Here is a 27,977-nt window from a genome sequence, read left to right on the forward strand (position 1 = left end):
CCTGCTCCTCCCCCTCCCCTGCTTCCTGCGAATCAAATGTTCGCGGGAAGCCTGAAACACAGAGGCAGCAGGTAAGCTGGGGCTGGGGTTGGAGTGCGGCGCGGCGCGGCCCAATCCGGCCCCCCTGGCCGAGCAGCTCCCTCTGGCAGCCAGCCAGCCCAGGCCAAGAGGCTCTGGCCCCGGCGTCTCCTGCCCAGCTCGGGCCCTGGGGCGCCGGCCCCCGGCCGAGCACCCCCGGCCCCCGGCCCAGCACCGCCGACCCCCGGCCCCACTGGAGTCCCTCACTGTCAGGCCGCTTCCCCCAGGAGGTTGGGGGGACCCGGGCCCGCCCACTATCCTGGGTCCCAGCCCAGAGACCCTGTAGATAGCAGCTGTCTGCTGTTATCTAAGTCATGCTGCTGCTCTAATTCCCTGGGCCACTTCCCCACAGCCCTGTGCCGTCTTCACCTGTACCTCAGGGCCTTGTCCTCATGGAGTCCCTGCAACCAGCTCAGGGCTCCTTCTCGCTCTCCCTGGCTTCTGGCCGCACTGCCCTGTCTGGGGTCCTGTAGCTCTGTCAGCTGGCCACACCCCATCCAGGCTTCTTCAGCTCCAGCAAGGAACTGGACTTCCTTTGGCCCCGCAGCTCTTTTTATACTAGGCTGCTGGGCCCTGATTGGCTGTGTCCCCCACAGCCACTCTAGGCAGCTTGGAGGACCCTCTCCACTGCCCTTTTTTGGGGCAGGGTGTGGCAGGGCCACGAGGCCTCCAGCAGGGGGCCTCAGAGAATCATAGACTCACAGAATCTCAGGGTTGGACGGGACCTCAGGAGGTATCTAGTCCAACCCCCTGCTCAAAGCAGGACCAATCCCCAACTAAATCATCCCAGCCAGGGCTTTGTCAAGCCGGGCCTTAAAAACCTCCAAGGAAGGAGATTCCACCACCTCCCTAGGTAACGCATTCCAGTGCTTCACCACCTTCCCAGTGAAATAGTGTTTCCTAATATCCAACCTGGACCTCCCGCACTGCAACTTGAGACCATTGCTCCTTGTTCTGTCATCTGCCACCACTGAGAACAGCCGAGCTCCATCCTCTTTGGAATCCCCCTTCAGGTAGTTGAAAGCAGCTATCAAATCCCCCCTCATTCTTCTCTTCTGCAGACTAAACAATCCCAGTTCCCTCAGCCTCTCCTCGTAAGTCATGTGCTCCAGACCCCTAATCATTTTTGTTGCCCTCCACTGAACTCTTTCCAATTTTTCCACATCCTTCTTGTAGTGTGGGGCCCAAAACTGGACACAGTACTCCAGATGAGGCCTCACCAATGTCGAATAAAGGTCTGGTATACCCCATCACAGATGGATTCGCCCTTGATACCTGCAGGCAGCAAAGGGTGCTCAAGCCACCCCCGACGAGTGCTGCTGAGAGAAAAATTTCCAACCACCGTGCTGAAGGTGAGCACGCGCCAAGAGTGGAATGCACATGTGGAGTCACTCAACGAAGAACTAGTGGGGCCTCCTAGGGGTTAGTCCTGGGTCTGGCATTAGTCAATATTTTGGAGAGGATGCAGACGATCCCAAGCTGGGAGAGGTCACAAGCACTTTGGAGGCAGGATCAGAATCCAAAGCGACCTTGACAATTGGAGAACTGGCCTGAAATCAACAAGACGAATTCAACAGAGACAAGTGCAAGGTACCACACTTCGGGAGGCGAACTCAGATGCACAAGTACAAACTGGGACTAACTGGCCCGGTGGCAGCGCCGCTGGACAGGATCTGGGGGTTACAGTGGATCACAAACTGAAGATGAATCAGCGATGTGATGCAGCTGTGAAAAAGGCGACTCTCATTCTGAGATGTATGAACAGGAGCGTCGTACGTCAGACATGGGAGGTCACTGTCCCGCTCTACCCCGCACTGGTGAGGCCTCAGCTGGAGTCCTGTGTCCAGTTCTGGGTGCTGCACTTTAGGAAGATGAGGACAAACTGAAGAGAGTCCAGAGACGAGTTACAAAAACCATCAGAACTTTAGAAAATCTGACCTCTGAGCAAAGGCTAAAATACCTGGGCATGGTTAGTCTTAAGGAAAGAAGACTGCGGGGGGACCTGATAACAGGCTTCAAATACACTGCGGGCTGTTCGAAAGAGGGGAGGATCAGTTGTTCTCTGTGCCCACTGGAGGCAGGACAAGCAGCAATGGGCTTAACCTGCAGCCAGGGAAATTGAGGTTAGATATCAGGGAAACCTTTCTAGCTCTCAGGGTAGTTACGCTCTGGAACAGCGGCAAAGAGTCCTGTGGCACCTCAGAGACTAACAGACGTATTGGCGCATGAGCTTTCATGGGTGAGTACCCGCGTCGTCAGACGCATGCTGTGCCCGGGTCAGCTCTTCCAAGGAGCTGTATCTTTACACAGGGGTTGTCAAACAAACAGATCACTGGCTTCGTTCAATCTGCGGCCCCAGGCTTCAGGGCAGCCCCTCCCAGGGGTCTCTGGCCCTCCAGTTCCCGGCAGCCCCCCAGCCTCAGCCAGCTCTGCTCCCTTCCTGGAGCAACAGCTGCAGGGCTGTTCCCCGAGCCCTTGGCCCCCTGCTCCAGGGACTCACCCCAGCGTGGCTTTCCCTCTCCAGGGTGCAGCCTGTCTCAGTTCTTCCTTCCCAGCTGCTCCGGAGGGCCCGTTGGAGGTTCTGGGGCAGCCCAGCCCTCTTTAATTGGCTGGACTGGGCTCCCCTGCTCTAGTCCAGGGGCGCTGGGCTCAGTCGAGTCACAGGGACCAGTTACATGTCTATGATTCTGCACCAGTAGCTGAAGGAACCACATGCACCCGCTGTTATACCAATAGAATAAAAACCAGCAGGATCTTATTAAGAGGGATAAGGCAAAGATGCCACATTTATTGTAAATATACTGATAAAGCAAAAGATAAAAGTAAACAATGTTGTTTGACTACTTATTTCTTACACACACACACACACACACACACACACACACATATATATATATATATATAGAGAGAGAGAGAGAGAGAGAGAGAGATTCATTCACACAATCATTCATTCAAGTTCTGTATAGGTGTTATAGTTACCAGCCTAGAAGTTGCTCATGCCAAGTTACTGGCCAGGTATCTTGGTCATGAGGATGGAGCCGAGTCTGTGTCAGGTGCACCTGATGCTCCTGGAGGCTGGCAGCAGAACCAGAGACTCAAAGTCATCAGTCTTTAGAGTCCATTCTTATAGGAATTAGTTCCTATGTTAGTCTATGGGAGCTGTTTCATCCTGCTGTTGCTGACTCAATCAGCAGATGGCACATTCCTGTCCAAAGTGGCACATTCCTGGTGGTTCCACACTGTCCAAAGTTTGTGTTTCATCCTTCCAGGTGATGGGGTGGGTCCCAGTTTACCCTCCGGGGTTTGTCTGTTCATCCACTTGACACATTCTTCGGCCCATGGATACTCCCTTTCTAGGCTGGCACCTCCCTAACCATCCATGTATATCAGGCATTCATCAGCATACATTCCATATCTTAACCCTATTTTAATTTACTGTCTCCCCCACTTTCAGAGTGTGTGCTAATTCATTTGAGACTCCCGGCCCTTTAATCCCAGAGGGTGGGGGTCTGTCCTAGGAGCCATTGAATGAAGTGAAAGTCACTTAACAGCTTATAGTGTTTGTTTACATTGTATCAATTACTTCAAGAACAAAGTCAGTTAACTTGTTTGTAAGTTTTACATAGTAATAAAGTATCTTTCACAGGATAGATATAATCAATGGTTTCTACAGACAGTAGCTTACAAGTTTTAACAGAAGACCCAAGAGATTTTTGTACTTGGTGAAACTGTTGGATTTTAAAGTGTGGGGGACAAATTATGAGGGGATCACTGTCACTTGGGGGAATCACTGTTAGTACCTTCTTTAATATCCCTACACTGTCCTGGCCACAAAAGTGAGACAAGAACCGGCCTGAGGGAGACGCTTTAGGGACTTCCTGGACACATTTGTCCATCCATGCGTCAAGTTACCGGAGAATCAGCAATAACTAGACACTTGCTGTCAGTGCCAGGCCCGGTGGGTACTCAACCTACCTCCTGTGAGCGTTGAACCAGCCATAGCCGGACAATCCTGCTGCTGTTCCATCTCCGAGAAGGGTCCAGAAGCCAGGCCCAGCCCTTGAGAGCTCCTCAGCACTGGAGCGGAGAGCGGCTCACCCCTGTAGCGAGAGGGAGAGAAATGCAGTAGTAACATCCCAGTGGCTGAGCGACGTTTCTTCCTCTGTGTTTCCCTTTATTCCCGTTACAGGGACCCCTGCACAGGTCCCGTGGGATCTGCTGAGTCCAGAGCTGCCCTCCCGCCTTGTGTGGCAAGGTGGGTAAGCGAACAGCTGCGGCTGGGGAGAGAGACCAGCATTCCAGCTTGCCCAGGGCTCTCGTTAGCTCTGCAGACGAGCTCTGGGTGACTCGACAGCGGGTCTCTCTCACCAGCAGAAGCTGGTCCCCTCCCCTGCCTTGTCCTGGGACCCACCCGGCTACAGCACCGTGTCACCGTACCGCTCACCACCACAAGAGGGTGCTCCAGCCCCGTGCAAGGAACCATGCCCCTTGCCCCCCTCCTCCAGAGGCACGGCTCCTGGCCGGTGGGGACTTCTCAGTCCCCCGGTGCTCCCCGCCAAGCAGGACTGCAGGCCTCAGTCACACACACCATGGGAGGCTGCTGCTACGGACTACTGGGCCACTGGGTCCTGGGAGGACACCGCCGACCCTAGGGCACTGCCCAGCCTTTGGGCAGCACCTGCCTTACCTCAGGCAGGAATAACACCTTCCCCATCACAGGCCGCATCTCCAGAGTCCCGGCACGCTGAGGGAATCGCTGTGCAAACACGGCCGAGCCCTGCCCACCCGGCATGGCCAAGAAGGCCCCAGGCTTGTAGCAACCTGGGTATGTTTGTTACTCTCCTGCCCTGCCTTGGTCACCTTGTGCAGCTCCTCTGGGCAGAGCGCGTGGGTGCTCAGGGGAGCAGAGGCCTTTCGCTGGCCTGCTGCACGGGGGAGCTGTGGCCCGGGTGACAGCACAGTCTGCAGTCATTGCCTGTCACGAGCTGCGTTGTGCGGCTGGGCTGGGCGATCGGCACAGACCGAGCTCTGGAAATGGGATCTCCCTGGTGTGACGGGCGAATAAACTAGACAAGGAGCATGTCAGCACCTCCTTTGCAGGGCTGCCAATGACGCCCTGTCCCATGCAATCCCCAGTGCCCAGCTGTGAGGGGCAGGGGGGTGGGGGAGGGGAGTCCGAGTCCCTTGCCAGTCTCTGTGGTTTGTTCCCATCCCCATAGCATGTAAGAAGGAGCCTGGGAGCCTGACGACGCTGCTGAACTCGACTGCTCCCCCCAGGAGGATCTAGCTCCAGTGCTGAGAACTGGGAGTGGTGCCGGCCACGTGACAAAGTCCTTTCCACCCGGTGACTGGGCGGCGGCCACCATGTGAGATGAGTTTGGGGGGTGTCTCGGTCTCATAGCTAGCGGGCAGCTGTGTCACAACTGGCACCAGCTGCCCCTTAGTGAGTGCCAGAGAGACCGAGGCGTGAATGGGCCCCAGAGACAGGACGACCTCGCTCCCAGGGCCAGGGCTAGGGAACAGCCAGGGCGTGGGGTGTGCTGCACCAGCACCTTGCTGAAGATGCTGTAGTTCTCCAGAATCTCATCCAGCCTCTAGCTGGTGGCGTTGCGAAGAGAACCTCCTAGCCAGCGTCCTGAGACTGAACCTCTCAGCGCTCAGCACGGCCACAGCTTCTCCTGTCACTCCAGAAAGGACCTTTCGTTGGGAACTGAGGGGCAGGTCTGGAGCCCTTGGCTGTGAGGGAAGCCCTGAAGCAAGCAGAATCCAGGGACCCTGCCTCATGCACAGAGCAGACGGGTCCAATGGCTGAATTTAGGCCCTGAACTCAGAGAGCCACCTGTGACGGAGCAGGGAGCAGGGCAGATTTGACCTGGGAATGTTGCAGGGGGATTGCAGTGAGGAGGGGGGACTTCCCTTGAAGGAAGCTACCTGAGCTGTAACCTGAGCCAGGAACGGGGGTGGGGAGAATTAACACCTTCTGCCCGGGAGACTGAACAAAGGAGAGGAGCAGCGGGAGGAGTTTGGAGTTTAGTTTTCGGTTTGGGCTGGGTGGTGCAACGCAGGGAACCCCCAAGCTGGGGTCTAAGCTCCCTGAACCTCCCAGAGGGACCTAATTGAGGGGGTCTGGTCGTACCTACACGCTCTGCTTGAGACTGTGTTCCTGTCCTTAAATAAACCTTCTGCTTTACTGGCTGGTTGAGAGTCGCAGTGAATCTCGGGAAGAGGGGTGCAGGGCCCTGACTCCCCCACACTCCGCAACAACTGGTGGCAGCGGCGGGATCTACTGCACCCCGTGGACGGCGCTTCCTGCAGTAAGTGACTGGGGAGCAGTAAAACGAAGGGGGATTGACGGGGACCAGGCGTGCTGAAGAGTGAGAGAGAGACGGTTATTACCCCTGGGAGTGTGTGACCAGCGAGAAGGACTTTTGCAGTAACAGGGTCCCCCGGGGGGATCGCAGCGAGTGGTCCCAGGGGCGGAGGAGTCTGCAGCTCGACCCTGGCAGAGAGGCGGTGACCTCGAGAAGGGCTGGCACACTAGGGGTCCCCCTGGGAACTGTGGGGAGCTGTGAGCACACAGGCCGGCGAGTGGCCAGCAGGAAGATGTATGCCAAGCGGCTTAAGAGTGACCTGGTGGAGCTGTGCAAGCAGAGGGGGCTGTGCATTGGGAGGCTCACCAAAGCACAGCTCATTGCCCGGCTGGAGGAGGAAGATCGCGCGAATGAACTGATCCCTGTGCCTCAGGGAAGCAGCCTGGCAAATGCAGCGCAGGCACCAGTGTCTGTCCCAGCTGGGAGTGGTCAGCCGGCTGCTGAGGGCTTCCCGAGACCCCTCCTTCCTATGCCTAAGGGAAGGGTGGGGAGGAGCCCAGCAAATACCGAAGGCGCCGTGGCCCCCCCGGCCAGCAGGGGACCCTCCCGGCGAAGCTCGCCGGCCAGCAGAGGATCCTCCCGGCGACGTTCGGCATCCGTGGAGCGGAATTGGCTGGAATGGGAGAAAGAGCTAAAACTGAGAGAGCTGGAGGATCGTGAACAACAGAGACAGCATGAACGGGAGGAGAAAGAGAGACAGAGACAGGAGAAAGAGAGACAGCATCAGCGTGAAGAGAGACAGAGACAGCATGAACGGGAGGAGAAAGAGAGACAGAGACAGCATGAAGAGAGACAGAGACAGGAGAATGAGAGACAGCGTCAGCATGACCTGGAACTGGCGAGATTGAAGGGCAGCGAACCCCCGGCTGCGGTGAGGGAGGGGGGACCCAGGACTGCACGGAGCTTTGATAAGTGCATCCTGGCTCCACGCAAGGAGGGGGAGGACATGGATGACTTCCTGGAGGCCTTTGAGACGGCCTGCGAGCTGCACCGGGTTGATCCCGCGGACAGACTCCGGGTCCTTACCCCCTTACTGGACCCCAAAGCCGTGGCATTGTACCGCCAACTGGGAGAGGCAGAGAAAGGGGACTACGAACTATTCAAAAAGGCCCTGCTACGTGAGTTTGGGCTGACTCCTGAGATGTACCGGGAAAGGTTCCGGAGTCAGGATAAAACCCCTGAGATCTCATATCTGCAACTAGCCGTCCGCATGGAAAGATATGCCAGCAAGTGGGCTGGTGGGGCCCAGACGAAGGAGGACCTGATTAAACTGCTGGTACTGGAGCAACTGTATGAGCGGTGCCCATCCGACCTGAGGCTGTGGTTGGTGGACAGAAAGCCAGAGAACCCGCGACACGCAGGGCAGCTGGCTGATGAGTTTGTAAAGAGCCGGTCAGGGGGTGGCAGGGAGGAGCCCCAAAGGAACAGGCCCGCCGCGATGCAGAGAGAGAGTCACCCTGGGACCTCCCAAAGGGGGAATATGGGGAATCCCCTCCCGCGGGGAATGCCCAGCGTCAGGGACAACCGACCGGCTCGAGGGGACCCACGGGACATGAGCTGCTATTACTGCGGCCGAAGAGGCCACGTTCGGGCCCAGTGCCCCAAGCTCAAGGACAGACTGAGCAGACCGAACCCGCACCGGGTTAACTTGGTAGAGGCCCAGACGGACGAGGGGCAGGCTTCTCACGCAAGAGGGGCTGGCAGCTTATCAACTGCTCATGAAAGAGAAGGGCCCCAGGCCAGCTTCTCTGGGGGGCCAGATGCTCCGGATTCAAAGTTCTCCGTTTACAGGGTTGGCGCGGGGCTGTCCCTGCGGAGCGAGTGCCTTGTTCCCCTGGAGGTGGATGGGAAGAAAGTTTATGGATACTGGGACACGGGCGCAGAGGTGACACTGGCCCGGCCCGAGGTGGTGGCCCCAGATTGGGTGGTGCCCAACACCTTCCTGACCCTGACCGGGGTGGGCGGGACCCCATTCAAGGTTCCCGTAGCGAGGGTACACCTGAAATGGGGGGCCAAGGAGGGCCCCAAGGACGTGGGAGTGCACCACCATTTGCCCACTGAGGTGTTGATGGGGGGGGACCTAGAGGACTGGCCAAGCAGCCCCCAGACCGCCTTAGTCGTGACCCGTAGCCAGAGCCGGCGAGGGGCACTACGCCCTGACCTTGGGAAGGATGTCCCACTGGAGGCACCGAACCCTTCCCGGGTGGGGAGGGAACACCCAAGGACAGGCCTCGGGGTGGCTGGGGCTTCCGACCCAGCCGACGAGAGGGAGCAGGTCCCCATCCCTTCCCCAGCCGCCGAGTTCCAGGCCGAGTTGCAGAAGGACCCCTCCCTGTGGAAGCTAAGGGGCCTGGCTGACCTCAGTGTGGTACAGACCATGAGGAGAGGATGCAAGGAGAGGTTCCTGTGGGAGAAGGGGTTCCTGTACCGAGAGTGGGCTCCCCCAGGGGAAGTGGAGTCGTGGGGGATCAGGAGGCAGCTGGTGGTTCCCCAGAAGTTTCGCCACAAGCTACTGTACCTGGCCCATGACATCCCTCTCGCAGGGCACCAGGGGATCCGGTGCACCAGGCAGAGGCTGCTACAGAACTTTTACTGGCCCGGGGTCTTCACCAACGTCCGGCAGTACTGCCGATCCTGTGACCCCTGCCAGAGGGTGGGGAAGGCCCGGGACAAGGGGAAAGCAGCATTGAGACCTTTGCCCATCATAGAGGAGCCTTTCCAGAAGGTGGCCATGGACATAGTGGGACCTCTCAGCAAGACGACCCGGTCTGGGAAGAAATACATCCTGGTGGTGGTAGATTTCGCCACCCGCTACCCCGAGGCAGTGCCCTTATCGTCCATCGAAGCAGACACTGTGGCGGATGCGCTGCTGACCATTTTCAGCCGAGTGGGGTTCCCCAAGGAAGTCTTGACGGACCAAGGGTCCAACTTCATGTCGGCCCTACTCCGGTGCTTGTGGGAGAGATGTGGGGTCCGGCACAACTGGGCCTCAGCATATCACCCCCAATCCAATGGGCTGGTGGAGAGGTTCAATGGGACGCTAAAAATGATGCTGAAAACATTTATGAATCAGCACCCGCAGGACTGGGACAAGTACTTACCTCACCTGCTGTTTGCGTACAGGGAGGTACCCCAGGAGTCTACCGGGTTTTCGCCTTTCGAACTGCTATATGGAAGGCGGGTAAGGGGGCCCCTGGACCTGATGAGAGACGAATGGGAGGGGAAGGCCACTCCCGAGGGAGAGTCGGTGGTGGAGTATGTCCTGACCTTCCGGGAATGACTTGCCGAGCTCATGGGCCTGGCCAGGGAGAATCTGGCCAGAGCCCAGAGGAAGCAGAAGGTCTGGTATGACCGCACAGCACGGGCCCGCGCCTTCGCCATTGGGGATCAGGTGATGGTCCTCATCCCCGTGAGGAAAAACAAACTCCAGGCCGCCTGGGAAGGGCCCTTCAAGGTTGTCAAGCAACTAAACGAGGTAAACTATGTGGTGGAGCTGTCGAACCGGGCACACCACCACCGGGTGTACTATGTGAATATGATGAAGCCATATTATGACAGGGGGAATATGGTGTTGGCCGTGTGCGGACATTGGGAGGGGCAGGGAGATGACCCTTTAGTAGATCTATTCCCTGGGACAAAAGTTGGCTTCCCCCTGGAAGCAATTCCCCTCTCTGATCGGCTAACCCCTGCCCAGCGAGCTGAGATCGGAGGGGTGCTGCATCTGTACCAACAGCTGTTTTCCAACCAGCCTGGACGCACTAATCTGACTGTCCACCGGGTGCAGACAGGATCGCACCCGCCTATAAAATGCTCCCCCTTCCGAGCCACAGGGAAAACTGCTCAGGACCTGGAAAGAGAGGTCAATGACATGCTGGCTTTGGGGGTGATCCAGCCGTCTTCCAGCCCTTGGGCCTCGCCGGTGGTGCTGGTCCCCAAAAAGGACGGGTCGATCCGGTTCTGTGTGGACTATCGGAAGCTCAATGCCATCACTGTAGCCGATGCCTACCCCATGCCCAGGCCGGACGAGCTCCTAGACAAGCTGGGAGGTGCTCGGTACCTTACCACCATGGATCTTACAAAGGGCTATTGGCAAGTGCCGCTGGATGCAGATGCCAGGCTGAAATCGGCCTTTGTCACCCCTCTGGGGCTCTATGAGTTCCTGACCCTGCCCTTCGGCCTCAAGGGAGCGCCGGCCACCTTCCAGCGTCTGGTGGATCAGCTACTGAGGGGGATGGAGAGTTTTGCCGTGGCGTATATCGATGACATCTGTGTCTTTAGCCAGACCTGGGAGGACCACATATCCCAGGTTAGACAAGTGCTGGACCGACTCCAGAAGGCTGGGCTGACCGTAAAACCGGAGAAGTGCAAGGTGGGGATGGCTGAGGTATCCTACTTTGGCCACCGGGTGGGAAGCGGCTGCCTAAAGCCGGAACCAGCCAAAGTGGAGGTGATCAGAGACTGGCCCGCTCCTCAAACCAAAAAGCAGGTCCAAGCCTTTATTGGGATGGCAGGGTACTATCGGAGGTTCGTGCCCCACTTTAGCGCCATAGCCGCCCCCATCACTGAGCTGTGCAAGAAGGGGAAGCCAGACAAAGTGGTCTGGACCGAGGAGTGCCAGGAGGCTCTCCGGGCGCTGAAGGAGGCTCTGGTCAGTGGCCCAGTTCTGGCAAACCCAGACTTTGACAAGCCCTTTATGGTGTTCACCGACGCCTCAGACACAGGACTGGGGGCGGTGTTAATGCAGGAGGATGAAAAGGGGGAGAGACACCCCATCGTGTACCTGAGCAAGAAGTTGCTACCCCGGGAGCAGAACTACGCGGCCATCGAGAAGGAATGCCTGGCCATGGTGTGGGCCCTCAAGAAACTAGAGCCATATCTCTTTGGGCGTCACTTCACCGTGCACACCGACCACTCTCCCCTGACCTGGCTGCACCAGATGAAAGGAGCCAACGCCAAGCTCCTGAGATGGAGCCTGCTCCTGCAGGATTATGACATGGACGTGGTCCATGTGAAGGGATGTGACAACCTGATAGCGGACGCATTGTCCCGGAGAGGGAGCCCTGAACTTCCCCAGGTCACTGGTCAGAGTGACCCCGCTCAGTTCAGTCTTGAAGGGGGGAGAGATGTGATGGAGCAGGGAGCAGGGCAGATTTGACCTGGGAATGTTGCAGGGGGATTGCAGTGAGGAGGGGGGACTTCCCTTGAAGGAAGCTACCTGAGCTGTAACCTGAGCCAGGAACGGGGGTGGGGAGAATTAACACCTTCTGCCCGGGAGACTGAACAAAGGAGAGGAGCAGCGGGAGGAGTTTGGAGTTTAGTTTTCGGTTTGGGCTGGGTGGTGCAATGCAGGGAACCCCCAAGCTGGGGTCTAAGCTCCCTGAACCTCCCAGAGGGACCTAATTGAGGGGGTCTGGTCGTACCTACACGCTCTGCTTGAGACTGTGTTCCTGTCCTTAAATAAACCTTCTGCTTTACTGGCTGGTTGAGAGTCGCAGTGAATCTCGGGAAGAGGGGTGCAGGGCCCTGACTCCCCCACACTCCGCAACACCGCCGAAGTGTGCAGCTCCCCCAGCCCCTGCGAGTGTATCGGGGCCCTGTGTTTCTGGCTTCTCCGGACGGTGTTTAGCCATAGTAATGACGAAAAACAGAATAACAAAAGCCCCAGCAGATCATGCCAGGCCAGGTCGAACCAGCAGGGATTCTGCAATGGGAAAGTTGCATCTCTCTAATCTCTTATAATTGCATGAACATGCCAATAAAGCCGTGAAGAAAGGTGATTCCGGTGACATAATCTACTGAGACTTCCAAAAGGCCTTCAACCAGGTCTGGCAGAAGAAGCTACTAAAGAAGCTAGGTTGTCATGGGGTGAGAGGCAAAGTATGGTCACAGATCAAAAACTGGCCAGGAGACAGCGCAAAGACTAGGACTACATGGTCGATGTTCATCATGGCCAAAGGGGAACAGCAGGAGCCACCAGGCTGTTGCGTAATATATTTATTAACATTCTGGAAAGCGGGTGGTGGGGGCGCGAGATAGCAACGTTGCTGATGACACAAAATTCTTTAGGTTAGTCAGGACCAGAGAGGAACTAACCAAGCCAGGGCCACGGGCAGTGTGATGACACGTGAAATGTCATGTCAATACATGCACAATGGAAGGAAAAACAAACTCCTTGGACACCTCCCGGGGGGGTTCAATGAACAGTGTCCTCTCGGGAAAGGGACCTGGCTGTCACCACAGACAGAGCAATGAGGACGGCTGCTCAGTGTAGGGCTCATCTGAACAACACGTGGCTTAACCCGGCAAATTCCAGGTCAAACATCTAGGGACAAAGCATGTAGGTCATGCTCATAAGATGGGAGGGGGCTGTACCCTGGGCAGCAGAGCCTCTGAAAAGCACCAAGGGGTCACAGAACAAGCACCTGAACGCACGCTGCCAGTGCAGTGTGGGGCTGTGATGGAAACGCGAGGCTTGGCCTGAGAAGCCGGGGCACGCCCCGTGGGGGGCAGGGAGGTGCTACTATCTCAGTGTATGGCATTAGTGAGGCCTTTACTGGATCCTGCGTCCAGTTCTGGGCTCCACGCTGTAAGAGGCCTTGGAAAATTGGGAAGGGTTCTGAAAAGAGGCTCGAAGGGCTGCCCTAGAGGAGAGACTAAAGAAGCTCAGTCTGTTTAGTGTGTCCAAGAGAAGGTCCAGAGGAGACGCGAGTACAGTCTGTCCGTACCCGCGTGGCAGAGAGATTCGGCGAGTGGAGGGCTCTTTAAGCTAGCAGAAGAAGGATAAAGATGCAGTGACTGGACAATTCAGACTAGAAGTAAGCTGCACATTTTGCCAGCGAGGGTAATTAAGCATCAGAACAACCTAGCGCAGGAGGTGGTGGATTCTCCCTCGTCTCTGCTCTAGCTCAACCAGAAGGTCTGGGTTGGATGAAGGAACCCTGGCGAGGGTCCCTGGCCTGTGTGATGCAGGAGGGCTCAGACTAGATGACCACGGTGGTCTGTTCTGCCTTAACATCACTGACTACGAATGTGCGGCTGGTGTCAAAAAAGCAAAGGGTGTTGGGATGCCCAATGAATGGGAGGGGATATATTCTAATGCCTTGGTGTAAATCACTGGTGTGGTCTCATCTAGACACCGTGCGGCACTGCTCACCCTGTCTCACAGCTCCAGGGGTCCCAGGGAAGGGTGACAAGAACCACCAAGGGCTCAGAAAACCTCTCCTGTGAAGAGAGATTCAAAAGACTGAGCCAGTTCCCTTAGAGAGGAGATGGAGAAGAGGGGACGTGACAGACGTCTATAAAATACTGACTAGTTGAGAGAAGGGAGAGAAGGAGTGTCTGTTCTCCCGTCTCATAGAACAAGAACAAGGGGACAATGGATGAAATTGAAAGGTGGGAAATTCAAAACTGATCAAACAAAACCCTTTTTCATATTGTCTAATTAGCCGGTGGAACTCACTGCCACAGGAAGTCACTGAGGCCAAGAATTTAACAAAATTAAAAAAGGGACTTTGGACATTTCTCTGGATACCAGGACCCGACGGGGTTGTTAGAACAGAGTGTGGCAGGGCTCTGGTCCCTCCGGCTTCAGCCGATCTCGAACTATTAGAGACCAGGGTGAGACCTAATGTGTGGGGGTGGGCGAGGGGCAGATCATCCCACCTCTGCTGCAGCATCTGGGGCTGGGCACTGTCCCAGAGGAGACGGAGCTCGAACGACCTCAGGTCTGATCCCTCCGGTGATGCCTGCGTTCCTGTGCCCCTGAGATCCGCGCTCTGCCGAGAAGCGAAGCTCAGCGCTGCACCGGGGCCAGCACGAGACCCCCGGGCAGTGGCAGGGAGGAGCCAGGCCCAGTGACTGGTTTGTTTGGTGTAACCAAGGCCCTGTGAGGCCCTCGTTGTGTGTTGCAGGGAGCTGTAACCCAGAGACAGCTCAGCAAAGGGCAGCGTGACGAGCAGCGCCCTGCACAGCCACCCCACCACAGCTGTTACTAACAACAAACCCTCCCTCCCAGTTACTATAAAAGGTGCAGCTCAGAGCAACTCCGTTCCCAGCCTTCGTCCTCCGAGCCCGTTGCTGTCGGATCGAAGAACCTCTGCAGCATGGTGAGTCCCCCCGGGGGGGCGAGCAGGGGGCAGTCCCAGGCTAGGGAGGAGCAGGGGCCCTGGGAGGGTTTAGACGTTCGAGAGCTGTATGGGGGGATTGGTCTGGCTCCTAAAGGTCCCGGTGAGCAGTGTGGGCAGTCGCCGGCAGTACAGCCGCAGGGCAGGGCAGACTCCAGAGCTCAGAGGTGTCACCGGGGGGACGGCGCTTGGTGGCTGTTAGTCCAGCGGCTGGTGCTGGCTGGGAGGGGGAAGGCACCAATTCAGGAGACAGGACAAGCTGGGGCCGCACAGGCTGGGATGAGGCTGAGACGCAGGCAGCTGGCCTGTGGCCTCAGCCAGGGAAGGGAGGAGAGCAGGGGGAGAGGGGCCAGAGAGGAGGTAGCCTGGGGAGGGGGGAGATGCAGGGAGGCTGGAGAGGAGGAGGGGAGAGGTGATGGGGCTGGATCTGTGCGGACGGTGGCGAGGGGAAATTGTAGGGGAACGCAGCAGGAGAGGCCAGATGTGGGGCGAGCGTGAGGAATGAAGTCCGTGAGCCAGGCCAAGAGGCAGGATGGCAGAGGATGGAGAGGAAAGATGAGCCTTGGAGGAAGTAGCACCAGGACCGAGGAGAGGCCAATGAACAACACTGAGCAGGTTTTCTGATGCACAAGCAGCCGGCCAATCTTTCCCTGCCCCCACTTCCCCCCCCCCGAGCCCAGTTTGAGCGGGGCGGGGATGGCGGGTGGCTTTCCCCGGTCTCGGGATCCCTCGAACCCAGAGACTGTCTGTAGTGAAGGGCTGTGGGTCCTGTCCTAGGACGACATGCCCCACAGAGAGCACCTGGGCCCCCTGCCCCACCACGGTTCCTTGTTCTTCGCCCCCAGCGTGAGTGCATTTCCGTCCACGTCGGCCAGGCCGGCGTGCAGATCGGCAATGCCTGCTGGGAGCTGTACTGCCTGGAGCACGGCATCCAGCCCGACGGGCAGATGCCCAGCGACAAGACCATCGGGGGAGGGGACGACTCCTTCAATACTTTCTTCAGTGAGACGGGTGCCGGGAAGCATGTCCCCAGAGCCGTCTTCGTGGACCTGGAACCCACCGTGATCGGTGAGTGCTGCATGCCGGGGGAGGGATGAGGCTGGGGGCATAGGGATCCCTGTGCGAGCACGGCCTGCCTCGGAGTTTGCATGCACCGTTCACAATCCGCTGAGCCATGTAGCCCCTCTGGCCTGGGCGTGAAAGGCTCTGGTTCCTTGGGCCACCCTCTGGAATCAGATGGCACAGAGCAGGTGTATGAGCCCTCTGTGGGGCCGGCAGGGGCAACACACATCTAGGGCAGGAACATCAGGGTCTGTGGGCACGTCAGTGTCACAGGAACAGCTGCTGGGAACAAAGCTACTTCATCTCTCACTCGCTAACCCATGCAGCCCTGCTCAGGTGGGGCACCGAGGTCCCTCTGGGAGGGGCAGGCGCTAACCGGGCTGTGGTGTGAATTCCAGACGAGGTTCGGACCGGCACTTACCGCCAGCTCTTCCACCCAGAGCAGCTCATCACCGGCAAGGAAGATGCTGCCAATAACTATGCCCGCGGGCACTACACCATCGGCAAGGAGATCATCGACCTGGTGCTGGACAGGATCCGGAAGCTGGTAAAGACGCTAGGGCAGGCAGGGTTCTGGGAAGCTCTTGGATTCCCGGTGGAGATAATGCCAAGCGGTGGTTGGATGGTGAGGGCAGGAGCGGCGCCAGGGTTTTTGCCGCCCTAGGTGGCAGCGCTTCTCCTCAGAGCATTCAGCGGCGGGGGTCCTTCTGCTCCGCGTCTTTGGGGGCACTTTGGCGGCGGGTCCCGGAGTGAGTGAAGGACCCGCCGCTGAAGCGCCCTGAAGACGCGGAGCAGAAGGACCCCCACCGCCGAATTGCCGCCGGGGACGGCAAAATGCCGCCCCCCAAATCCTTCCGCCCCAGGTGACCACCTAGGGTCACCTAGTGGAAGCGCCGGCCCTGGGTGAGGGAGCACAATCAGCTTCTGCTGCCCACACATTCGCTGGCTTCACCTCCAGCTTCCTCTGTCACCCTGGGGCAAGAGCAGTGATGGGCAACGTCCAGGTGGGCCGCGGAGTCTGCAGGACACAGCATGCAGGGATCCACTTTGAGTCGAGTGGCCTCTCTGCTTGGATCTAGCTGGAGACCTGCAGCTGCCTCCCCAGGCCACACCTGTCACGGAGTCCCTGGGCGATGCTCTGGGACTGCTCCCCACAAAGCCAGTCAGGACTCTGGGGAGCCTCCTCTCCCTCGGAGCAGACTGTCTTCAGGGCAAGGAGCTCACACGGCTTCACCTCCTGGGTCTCTCCTGGGAGCATTCAGCATATGCCCCTCCGTGCGCTTCCCACAGCGAGTCCGCCCAGGCGGGGTCCTGGGGGAGCCAGAGGGTCCTGCACCCCCACTTCGCAGTCAGACGTGACTCTCAGCCAGCCAGTAACACAGAGGTTTATTAGATGACAGGAACATGGTCTAAAACAGAGCTTGTAGGTACAGAGAACGGGACCCCTCCACCGGGTCCATTCTGGGACCCAGCGAGGCAGACCCCCCCCCGTCTGCCCTCCCTTCCAGTCCCCTGCCAGCTCCAAACTCCCACCCCCGTCCAGCCCCTCCTCCTCTGGCTTTGTCTCTTTCCCAGGCCAGGAGGTCACCTGATCCCTTTGTCTCCAACACCTTCAGTTGGTACCTTTGCAGAGGAGGGGCCCAGGCCATCAGTTGCCAGGAGACAGAGTGTCGGGCATTTATGTACCCTGGCCCTTTGCTCTGCAGCAACCATACACCCTCATCCCACCACCTAGACACTTAAGAACTGCATGGGGAAACTGAGGAAAACATTAAGACCAGTCCCACTTCGTCACAACACCTCAGTCTGGAAGACGAGGGCGGCTAGAATCTGCCCCATTGTATGGCAGCGAGGCGCGGCCTCAGCGTCAAGGTGACCTGCTAATGCAGCCTTCATCTGGGCTCTGTCCGGGCCCTCAGGGTGCAGGGGAACTCCAGTGCCCGAGTGTGTGCAGGGAATTCAGGCTGTCTCATGCACTGGCTGGAGCTGTGCCCAGGGGACCTAGAGCAGTTCCTGTCACTCCCGGGGCAGGGGACCCCAAACGGCTCGCAGAGCAGAGGCAGAAGTGCACTCCAGGACAGGCTCTGGCATGGGGGGCAGAGGATGGGAAAGCCAGGGACGGGGGATGATGAGAGGGGATGGGTTCCCCATCCACCCAGGAAAAGGAACCGGTGGGAAGGCTCGGTGCATCCAGCCTCCTGCTTTCAGCGGTGCTGGCGCTACGCCGCATCCAATGCCGAAGTCGTGCTGGTGCCGCCGTAACTCACACCAGCAGCTCCCAGGTGAGCTGGGAGGTTAGTGGTGTCACGGACTCACAGATCGTGCCCACTTGAAAAAACAAGAAAATCCCCCACTTCGTCACAAGTGGTGTTGGCAGAGACAAGCACCGGGCCCAGCCTGGTGAGAAGGAGATTAAAGCGAGGATTAGGAGCAGACGGGTGAGTTGGGGGTGTGTGGATGGAAGCTTTTAGGAGTCAGGATAAAGACAGGCAAGGGGTGAAAGACAGAGAGCGGGTGAGAGTGAGGTATGGGGGTCCTGGAAGCCGACACACTTTCCATAAATCTCTTTCTGCTGGGACACATCCACCTTCCCCCATGGGGTCCTGAGCATCGAAAGCCCCCCGGAGCCCTCCTGCCATCGTACAGCACAGCTGTGAAATCCTGGGGCCCCACTGCACAGCGGATGGGACCACTGAGCCCCTGGCAGGGTGCTCACTCCCGGCTGACTGCCCCTTTCCCAGGCTGAGTCCCCTCTCTTTCCCGGATCCCCGCAGGCCGACCAGTGCACGGGGCTCCAGGGCTTCCTCATCTTCCACAGCTTCGGGGGCGGCACCGGCTCCGGATTCACCTCCCTGCTGATGGAGCGTCTCTCCGTTGACTATGGCAAGAAGTCCAAGCTGGAGTTCTCCATCTACCCCGCGCCTCAGATATCCACCGCGGTGGTGGAGCCCTACAACTCCATCCTGACCACCCACACCACCCTGGAGCACTCGGACTGCGCCTTCATGGTAGACAACGAGGCCATCTATGACATCTGCCGCAGGAACCTGGACATCGAGCGCCCCACCTACACCAACCTCAACCGGCTAATAGGTCAGATCGTGTCCTCCATCACAGCCTCCCTCCGATTCGATGGTGCCCTCAACGTGGATCTGACGGAGTTCCAGACCAACCTGGTGCCCTATCCCCGTATCCACTTCCCGCTGGCCACCTACGCCCCCGTCATCTCTGCAGAGAAGGCCTACCATGAGCAGCTCTCCGTGGCGGAGATCACAAACGCTTGCTTTGAGCCAGCCAACCAGATGGTGAAATGTGACCCCCGTCATGGCAAATACATGGCCTGCTGCCTCTTGTACCGCGGGGACGTGGTGCCCAAAGACGTCAATGCTGCTATTGCCACCATCAAAACCAAGCGCAGCATCCAGTTTGTAGACTGGTGCCCGACTGGGTTCAAGGTTGGTATCAACTACCAGCCTCCCACTGTGGTTCCTGGTGGCGACCTGGCCAAGGTGCAGCGGGCCGTGTGCATGCTGAGCAACACCACGGCCATTGCCGAGGCCTGGGCTCGGCTGGACCACAAGTTTGACCTGATGTATGCCAAGCGGGCCTTCGTGCACTGGTACGTGGGAGAGGGCATGGAGGAGGGGGAGTTCTCAGAGGCCCGGGAGGACATGGCTGCCCTGGAGAAGGATTACGAGGAGGTGGGGACAGACAGTGTGGATGGAGGAGAGGAAGAGGAAGGTGATGAATACTAGAGGGTAAATGTCCTGTTTGGACGGCTGGGAATCAGCCTCATGTCTTCCTCACTGATGCACATGGGACGATTGTCCACCTTAAATAAAACAGTTCCTCCAGTCACGTTGTAGGGCTATAGTTTGCTGCATCCATTTACCTGTTCCCAATCTGAGCTATGCCCCTTCGTCCCACGCCTGGCGCAGCCACGGGAAGGACGTGGACGCAACCCCTGTTATTTGCCAGGCTGATCTCGACAATCTGCCAGCTGCCCACGCGCACTTCACCAGCTCGAGACGGAGCTGCTGTGCCATTGTCCCATCCCCCAGCACAAAGCTCTGTGCGAGGGGCTCCCGGTGAGACGCATGGCCCCTAACCCTCGACAATGCCGACTGGGTCGTGAGTGACAGGGAGAATCAGATGGAGGGGAAGAGGGAAACCGGTGGGCTCTGTAGATCCCTGGGGTTGGGTGCTGGGGCCAGGCCATGGGCCCCGAAGATCACGGGCCCAATCCAACACCATATATTGTCTGGGGACACGGAACCCTCCTCCTGCTAAGAAATAACCCTCCCTGGTCTCTTCATTGCTCTCCCAGGTCTTCTCGTCCTTCTCTGCTGGTTAGCTTTTCCCTTTGCCTCCCATGTCACCTCCGATACCGTTCACACGGGACTGACTGTATCCATTAATTTCCATGTTCTCGGTACCCTGGCACCTTGGAACCTGGTTCACTCCTTCAATATGGGGTGAAGGATTCAGTGGGAGGGGAGAGGTCTGCCCTCGACCTTTGACCTTTGACTCATAGGCCATCCACAGGTCGCCCATCTGGCAATAGTAATTCCTTCCATGAGGCAGTCAGGTTGAGTGGGAGAGTCCGCCCGAGCTGCCCTATCTCCTGGACAGCCGGGAGGGCAGGAGAGTGCTGCAGGGGCCGATCCTGAGAGCTCGGACCCCCACAGGACTGATGGCTGTTTGCTAGCATCCTTTCCTGTTTCTCTTTTCCTTTAACCTAAGTGCTCTCCACCCCTTTCTCTCCTCTGTCTTCCGGGCTGAGTCCCTCTGTCAAAGGGAGACTTTTCCAAACTGCCCCCTGGCTCCTAGCAACTGTGCTCTTGGGCGGAACGGCTGCTGGAATCTAAACAGCTTTGAAACCGCGCCCAGAGAGGTTACAAAAACGGAACAGCCCGTTCTAGGAGCAGCCGGAGTGTAGCCGTGTGGGTCCCAGGATGTTAGAGAGACAAGGTGGGGGAGGGAATAGCTTTTATTGGACCCATGTCTGTAGGTGAGAGAGAGCAGCTTTCACACATCTCTTCAGCAGACCTGAGGCCGAGCTCTGTCTCTCTCACCTACAGAAACGGGTCCAATAGACGCTATTCCCTCCCCTGCTCATTCTAGGAGCCTCACACAAGGGATGTCAGCCTCTGCACGCCCTCTCAGTGCCGTGTGTGCTGGGTGTCTGGCAGTGCCCCACCCGTGCTCACCTGGGACTCCAGCAGCACCAGCGCCCTCGGAACAGCACCTTGTCTGTGCCCGGGGGACTCTGGGAGCGTCCCGGAGCGGTGCCCGTCGGCACTCATCAAGTACCCCCAGCAGTGGCTGACCTAACGTTTCCACCCCACGGAGACAGGTGTGCTAGGAACACAAGACAGACGATCCAGGCTCAGGACAATCATTTCCAGCTCCACAAACCTACCAGCATAGAACCTATTGGTTCCTATGACAACCTGGGATTGGGTACTGTGAATTTCAAGAGGGCGTTAGAGCATGTTCAGTGTCTCTGGGGGCTCAGGACTAGGTGTCCTGTGTGACCCGATGGAGCACGTATATGTCAGGGGTTCTGCACAACGAGGGCAATGTCTGGATAATAAATAAAAACAGGTTTCAGAGTAGCAGCCGTGTTAGTCTGTATCCGCAAAAACAACAGGAGTACTTGTGGCACCTTAGAGACTAACAAATTTATTAGAGCTTTCGTGGACTACAGCCCACTTCTTCGGATGCATACAGAGTGGAATAAATATTGAGGAGATATATATACACACAAACAGAGAGCATGAACAGGTGGGAGTTGTCTTACCAACTCTGAGAGGCCAATTAAGTAAGAGAAAAAAAACTTTTGAAGTGATAATCAAGCTAGCCCAGTACAGACAGTTTGATAAGAAGTGTGAGAATACTGACAAGGGGAGATAGATTCAATGTTTGTAATGGCTCAGCCATTAAATAAAAACAGTAACACACGTTAGCAGTGAAAGGGTTAATAGCGAGGGTGACCCCCCCCAAGGAACTGAAAGGAGGATCCTCTCTAGGGATGTAGAAAACTTGGAGACGGGGCAGAAAAGAGCCCCAGAAAGGACTGAGGGCCAGCACTAATGGCTTGCCACGAGAGACTGACAGAGCTCCATCTTTTCAAGCGGAAGCTCGAGACGTGACTTGCCTGCGTGTGTCGGACCGTCGGGGGAGACCACGGTGGGTGCTAACTGGCTCTTTAGTCCAGTGGGGCCGGGCAGAACCAGAGCCAAGGCCTGGAAGCTGAAACCAGACTAATCGGAATGAGAAACGAGGCCCAAATTAACAGTGCGGGTGATTAGCCATGGGCATTGCCAGCTGGCTGGCTTCCCATCTGGCCCTGGGCCTTCCTGGACGATGCTTCTGCCAGACAAGTCCCTGGGCTCCAGGCAGGGGTGCTGGGTGAAATGCAATGACCTGGGCTAGGGAGGGGGTCAGATTTTTGATCTAAAGGTCCCGCCTGGCCTTCGCTTCTATGACTCTACGAGTGGCACATCCAGAGTTTGTAACCTCCTAGGGCACCGCCCTGACATCACAATCAGCCTGAGCTTTCCATTGGCTGCAGCAGCTGCCAGTCAGCAGGGGAGGAATGTGATGGGCTGCTGGGGAGCTCCTGCCCTGCACCCCCGTGTACCACCGAGGGCACCTGCGGGCAGGGGCAGTGCAAATCTCTCCTGATGCAGTAAGGTAGGGCCTGGGCTTTATCAGAGGGGTGGGGATCCCAGCAAGCACTGAGAGACCCTGTCAGAGGGAAGAGCTGGATGGAGACCTTAGGGACGGGGGATGGTGACTGGAGAGCGCCTGATGCAATTGGTGCAGAGCAGAGAGTGGAAAGGGGATGTAGGAAGAAGCACAAGGGTCAGACAAGGGCTGGTCTCCTGGGTATGGGCCTAATACCCACCACCTAGGGAGCCTGGCCCCACGCTCTGCCCTGGGAAGGGCCATAAACCTCAGCCAACAGTGAGCTCAACACCCTCCCCACCCCAGCAGGTCTCCCCTGCCAGGACAGGGATGGGTCTGGCTTGTGGGCTGTGGGCTACAGCTCCCCAGCACATCTGAGATCCTCAGCAAGGGAGGCTGGTCAGATCTCACCCAGAGTATCAACAAAACATCTATGGCCAATTGGCTTAAAGAGGGGAAGAAGTTTATACAATATATCAGAACAATACTAGTATTAGCAATGGTATGGGCTCATTTTGAGACAGAGTGGTAAAAATGTCAATAATGATGTAGAAAAGGCAGAAGTGCTTAATAAATATTTCTGGTCTGTATCTCAAAACAAGCTGAACGATGTCTCCACATTATACATGATGATCACTTACTTGCTTTTCCATCGGTAACGAAGGAAGATGTTAAACAGCACCTACTGAAGCTAAATACTTTAAAATCAGCAAATCCACACAACTTGCACCCAAGAGTTTTAAAAGAGCTGGCCGAGGAGCTCTCCAAATCAATGGTATTCATTTTTTGTAAGTCTTGGAAAATTGGAGAAGTTCCAGAGGACTGAAAGAAAGCTAAAGTTGTGTAATTATTTAAAAAGGGTAAACAGGATGACCCAGGTCACTCTAGGTCAGTGAGTCTGACATCACTCCCAGGGGAAATGATTGAACAGCTGATATGAAACTATCATTATGACTATGTAATTAATACCAGTCAATATAGTTTCCTGGAAAGCAGGACCTCTCTCAGTTTGGTGTCACTGCACATTTCATAAGCATCCTCTCCACTCCATTATCCATGTCATGAATGAAAATATTAAATGATACTGGACCCAGGACTGACCCCTGCAGAACCTCACTAGATGCACACTCCCAGTTTGACAATGAACCCTGGATAACTACTCTTAGGGTGCGGCCTTTCAGCCAGTTGTGAACCCACCGGATAGGAATTTAATCTAGACCCCATTGCCTTAGTTTGTTTTGGAGAATGTCATGTGGGACTGTACCAAAAGCCTTACTGACATCAACCCTGTCAAAGAAGGAAGTGAGGTTGGTTTGGCATGATTTTCTTGACAAATCCATGTTGGTTTTTACTTAGAACCCTATTATTCTCCAGGTTCTTTCAAACTGATTGTTCAATAATTTGTTCCAGCATCTTTCCAGGTATCAAAGTTAGGCTGACTGATCTATAATTCCCTAGGTCCTCCTTGTTCCCCTTTTAAAGAAAGGGGCTGTGTCTGCCCTTCTCCAGTCCTCTGGGACCTCACCTGTCCTCCCCGAGTTCCCGAAGATTGTTGCTAACAGCTCCAAGATTGCTTCAACTAGATCCTTAAGTAGCCTGGGATGAATTTCATGAGGCCCTGCCAATCTGAATACACGTAACTCCTCTAAATAGACTTTAACCTGTTCGTCCCCTATTTTGGCTTGTTCCTTCCCCCTTGTTGTTAATGGTAAGTGTGTTGAGTGTTTGGTCACCGTAACCTTTTAGTGAAGACTGAAGCAAAACAGGCCTTAGCCCCTCAGCCTTTTTGACGTGATTTTCTCTCCTTCCCTGCTAAGTAGAGGACCAACACCTTCTAAGCTCTTACTCTTGCTCTGAATGTATTTAAAGAACCTCTTCTTCCTGCCTTTTATGTCTCTTGCTGGGTGTAACTCATGTTGTGCCTTGGCCTTTCTGATTTTGTCCCTACCAGCTTGTACCATTCCTTTGTACTCCTCCTTAGCAATTTGGCATCTTTCCACTGTGTAGGATTCCTTTTTGATTTTCAGGTCATTAAAGAGCTCCTGATGGAGCCACAGTGCTCTCTTATTCTTCTTCCTATCTTTGTTTTGTTTCGGGGTAGTTTGCCGTTGTGCCTTTAGTACTGTCTCCTGAAACTGCCAGGTCTCCTGAACTCCTTTTTCCCTTAGATTTTCTTCCCATGGGACCTCACCTCCCAGTTCTCTGAGTTTGTTAAAGTCCATTGTCCTTCTCTCGCTCCTTCTTTCCTGAGACTCATGAAATCTGTCACTTCTGTCACCGTCACCCAAACTGCCTCCACCTTCAGATTCGCTGCCAACTCCTCCCTGTTGGAAAGAATCAAGTGAAAAATGCTGTTCCCCCGGTTACCTCCTCCACTTTCTAAAACAAAATGTTGTCTTCAACACATGCCAAATATTGACTGGACATTTTGTGTTTTGCTTTATTACTTTTGCAACAGATGTCTGTATAGTTCAAATCCCTCATTACTACCAGGTCTTGTGTTTTGGATATTTCTGTTATTTGTTCTAGAAATGCCTCATCCACCTCTTCTTCCTGATTTGCTGGGCTATAGTAGACTCTTACCATGATGTCACCCCTATTTCCCCCCCTTTTATCTTTACCCAGAGACTTTAAACTGCTCTGCCTCCCACCGCCGTCTGGCTCTCAGAACAAGTGCTTATATTCTTGATGTATAATGCAACCCCTCCTCCCTTTTTTTCTGCCTGTCCTCCCTGACAAGCTATACTCCGATACCAACATTTCAGTCATGAGATTTATCTCATCAAGTTTCTGTGAATTCTTCCATCAACCCAGCTACCAGCTCTCGGGGAGGTGGATTTACCACAGTGATGGAAGAACCCCTCCCACCACTGTGGTACGTGTCCACACTGATTTCAGAGGAGCAGCCATGTTAGTCTGTATCCGCAAAAAGAACAGGAGTCCTTGGGGCACCTTAGAGACTAACAAATGTATTGTAGCATAACTAACAGTTATTTTTCTCTCCTGTTGACAACAGCTCACCTTAACTGATCACTCTCCTTATAATGTGTATGGTAACACCCATTGTTTCATGTTTCCTGTGTATATATATATCTTCCTTCTGTATTTTCCACTACATGCATCAGATGAAGTGGGCTGTAGCCCACGAAAGCTTATGCTCCAATACATGTGTTAGTCTCTAAGGTGCCCCAAGGACTCCTGCTCTTTGTGTCCACACTGAGGCGCTAGAGTAGTGCAGCTCCAGCGATAGCATCCGAAGTGTAGACAGAGCCTTAATCCAGGCTAGTTTGTGAATTAACTCGTTTTACTTTCACTAGAATCCAGTTCAGGGCTGGGGCTGAAGGGGCAGGTGCATCCACCCCAGTTAAAGTAATCAACTGGGACGTGCTGACTCCTTAGTGAACTTCATATCTTCTGCGACTGCCCCGTGCTTGTTACCGGCCTGGCAAGGTCTGGGGCGGGAGAGGCTGCAGGAGTTTGCTGGGGAGGACGACAGGCTGGCGTGGCAGGGAGCTGACGCTGTCTAATCACCAGCAAAGCTCACGCTGACTGAGGCAGAGCGGTAACGCAGGGGATCACAGCTCGGGGTAGCCGCAGCAGCGTGTTCCACCATCAGTGGAGGCATTTAAGAACAGGTTGGACAAACCCTGTCAGGGCTGGTCTAGGGGGCTGGACTAGATGACCGGGCGCTGGACTTAGATCACCGCTCAAAGACCCTTCCAGGCCTACATTTCTACGATTCTCTGAGCTCCGAGTGCGACACGCTGGCAAAAAAGGCTCATGCTATCCTGGGATGTATAAACTGGGTGAGCACGGTGCAGAAGGCAGCTGTTATAATACCTCCTCCCGAGAGGACCGTTGCCCCTTTGGCTCAAGCACTTAGCCAAACTCTGGGGCCCAGCAGGCTTGGGTCTGTTAGGAGGGGCAATCAGTGAACCGAGTGAGGCCTATTCTTGGCGTGATCTTGTTCAGTCACAGAGAATACCCACAAAGTCCTCTCCCTCTGGAACCCAGCAGAACCCAAGAGCCCAGAACCCCCAGGCGCCACTCAGGGAACACTGCCAAAGAAGCCCTGTCCCCCTGAGGGTCACACTCACCGCTCCTTCTCCTGCCTTTCTGCCTCCAACACCCCCAGCCTGCACCAACACCCCAGGCCCCGCGTCTGCCACCCGGGAAAGCCCTCAGCGCACGAGGGTTAGCTCTGACCTGCCAAGCCCCCAGCCTAGCAATGGGAGCCTCACAGACCCGGACTGTTTTTTCTAAATCAAGGGGCTCCGTTGAACCTTCTGCTGAGCCTGTAAGAGGGTGCATGGCACAGCCACTGGTTAGAACGAGACCTGTGAGGCTCTCTGGCTCCAAGAGCTCTGTGCTGGCAGCCAATAGCCCCTTTCAGCAGCACCCTCCACTGGCGCGACCACTCTGACGTGCTGCATACCGTTCTGGTGTTGAGAACTGGACGCATTTCAGACCAGATCTACACGAACGAATCTGAGGTCTGGGAAACCTGACACTGAGGTTGCTCAGTCTTTGTGGTTTATCAGAGACGGTCACACGGTGACTTGATCGTGCCCTGTAAGTACCTACACGAGGGATTTCTTGCGTCAGAAGGCTCTTGAATCTACCAGACAAAGGCAGAACAAAATCCACTGGCTACAAGTTGAAGTCAGGAAAGTTCAGATATGAAGTAAGACAAAAATTTGCACCGGTGAGGGGGATTAATGGAGCTGGCTGAACTCTCAACTTTTCATCAAACTCCCAAATTTTCACAGGAACAGGGGGATTGTCACAAAATTTTGTTTAGACAAATATTGAAAAAAAGTGATCTGATAAGAACAGCACGTTCTGGTTTTTCTGTTTCAAAGTGACTTTTAATCCCAAAATTTATTTAATTAAAAAAAGTTAAAAAACTGGAGGCAAACGTTTCAATTTTATCCAAACCGAGCGCTTGATGTGACCCCAAGTCTCCAGCAGCCCGAGGAATTATCTGTGGAGCAGGTCACCGAGGGGGCCGGGGGGTGGGTAGTGATCAACGGCTCCATGTCTAGTTGGCAGCCGGTATCAAGCGGAGTGCCCCGGGATCGGTCCTGGGGCCGGTTTTGTTCAAATCTTTATTAATGATCTGGATGAAGGGATGGATTGCACCCTCAGTAAGTTTGCAGATGACACTAAACTGGGAGGAGTGGTAGATATGCTGGAGGGTAGGGACAGGATACAGAGGGACCTAGACAAATTAGAGGATTGGGCCAAAAGAAATCTGATGAGGTTCAACAAGGACAAGTGCAGAGTCCTGCACTTAGGGCGGAAGAATCCCATTCACTGTTACAGACTAGGGACCGAATGGCTAGGCAGCAGTTCTGCAGAAAAGGACCTGGGGGTTACAGTGGAGGAGAAGCTGGATACGAGTCAACAGTGTGTCCTTGTTGCCAAGAAGGCTAATGGCATTTTGGGCAGTATAAGTAGGGGCATTGCCAGCAGATCGAGGGACGTGATCATTCCCCTCTATTCGACATTGGGAGGCCTCATCTGGAGTACTGTGTCCAGTTTTGGGCCCACACTACAAGAAGGATGTGGAAAAATTGAAAAGACTCCAGCGGAGGGCAACAAAAATGATTAGGGGTCTGGAGCACATGACTTATGAGGAGAGGCTGAG

The 27,977-nt window shown here is 55.7% G+C and overlaps 2 protein-coding genes across 2 annotated transcripts; both read left to right on the forward strand.

Annotated features, from left to right (window-relative positions):
* Positions 1-6,888: 6,888 nt before the first annotated feature.
* On the forward strand, positions 6,889-14,369 carry LOC128845477 (golgin subfamily A member 6-like protein 4). The gene is made up of 2 exons (XM_054044230.1): positions 6,889-8,150; positions 14,360-14,369. The coding sequence occupies exons 1-2, from the start codon at positions 6,919-6,921 to the stop codon at positions 14,367-14,369; spliced, it is 1,242 nt and encodes a 413-aa protein (XP_053900205.1). The 5' UTR covers positions 6,889-6,918.
* Positions 14,370-14,476: 107 nt separating this feature from the next.
* Positions 14,477-19,492, forward strand: LOC128845574 (tubulin alpha-1D chain-like). The gene is made up of 4 exons (XM_054044389.1): positions 14,477-14,554; positions 15,418-15,640; positions 16,033-16,181; positions 18,409-19,492. Exons 1-4 carry the CDS (start codon positions 14,552-14,554, stop codon positions 19,387-19,389), a joined length of 1,356 nt encoding a protein of 451 aa, XP_053900364.1. The 5' UTR covers positions 14,477-14,551; the 3' UTR covers positions 19,390-19,492.
* Positions 19,493-27,977: the final 8,485 nt, after the last annotated feature.

The sequence above is a fragment of the Malaclemys terrapin genome, chromosome 11 (assembly GCF_027887155.1).
Source record: "Malaclemys terrapin pileata isolate rMalTer1 chromosome 11, rMalTer1.hap1, whole genome shotgun sequence".
Taxonomy (NCBI): Eukaryota; Metazoa; Chordata; order Testudines; family Emydidae; genus Malaclemys; species Malaclemys terrapin.

Excerpts from the sequence above, each read along its gene's own strand:
- LOC128845477 (XM_054044230.1), top strand. The coding sequence starts at position 6,919 with ATGCCTAAGGGAAGGGTGGGGAGGAGCCCAGCAAATACCGAAGGCGCC.
- LOC128845574 (XM_054044389.1), top strand. Across the intron at positions 15,641-16,032 it reads CCTGGAACCCACCGTGATCG|ACGAGGTTCGGACCGGCACT; the intron begins GTGAGTGCTGCA and ends TGTGAATTCCAG. Across the intron at positions 16,182-18,408 it reads TGGACAGGATCCGGAAGCTG|GCCGACCAGTGCACGGGGCT; the intron begins GTAAAGACGCTA and ends GGATCCCCGCAG.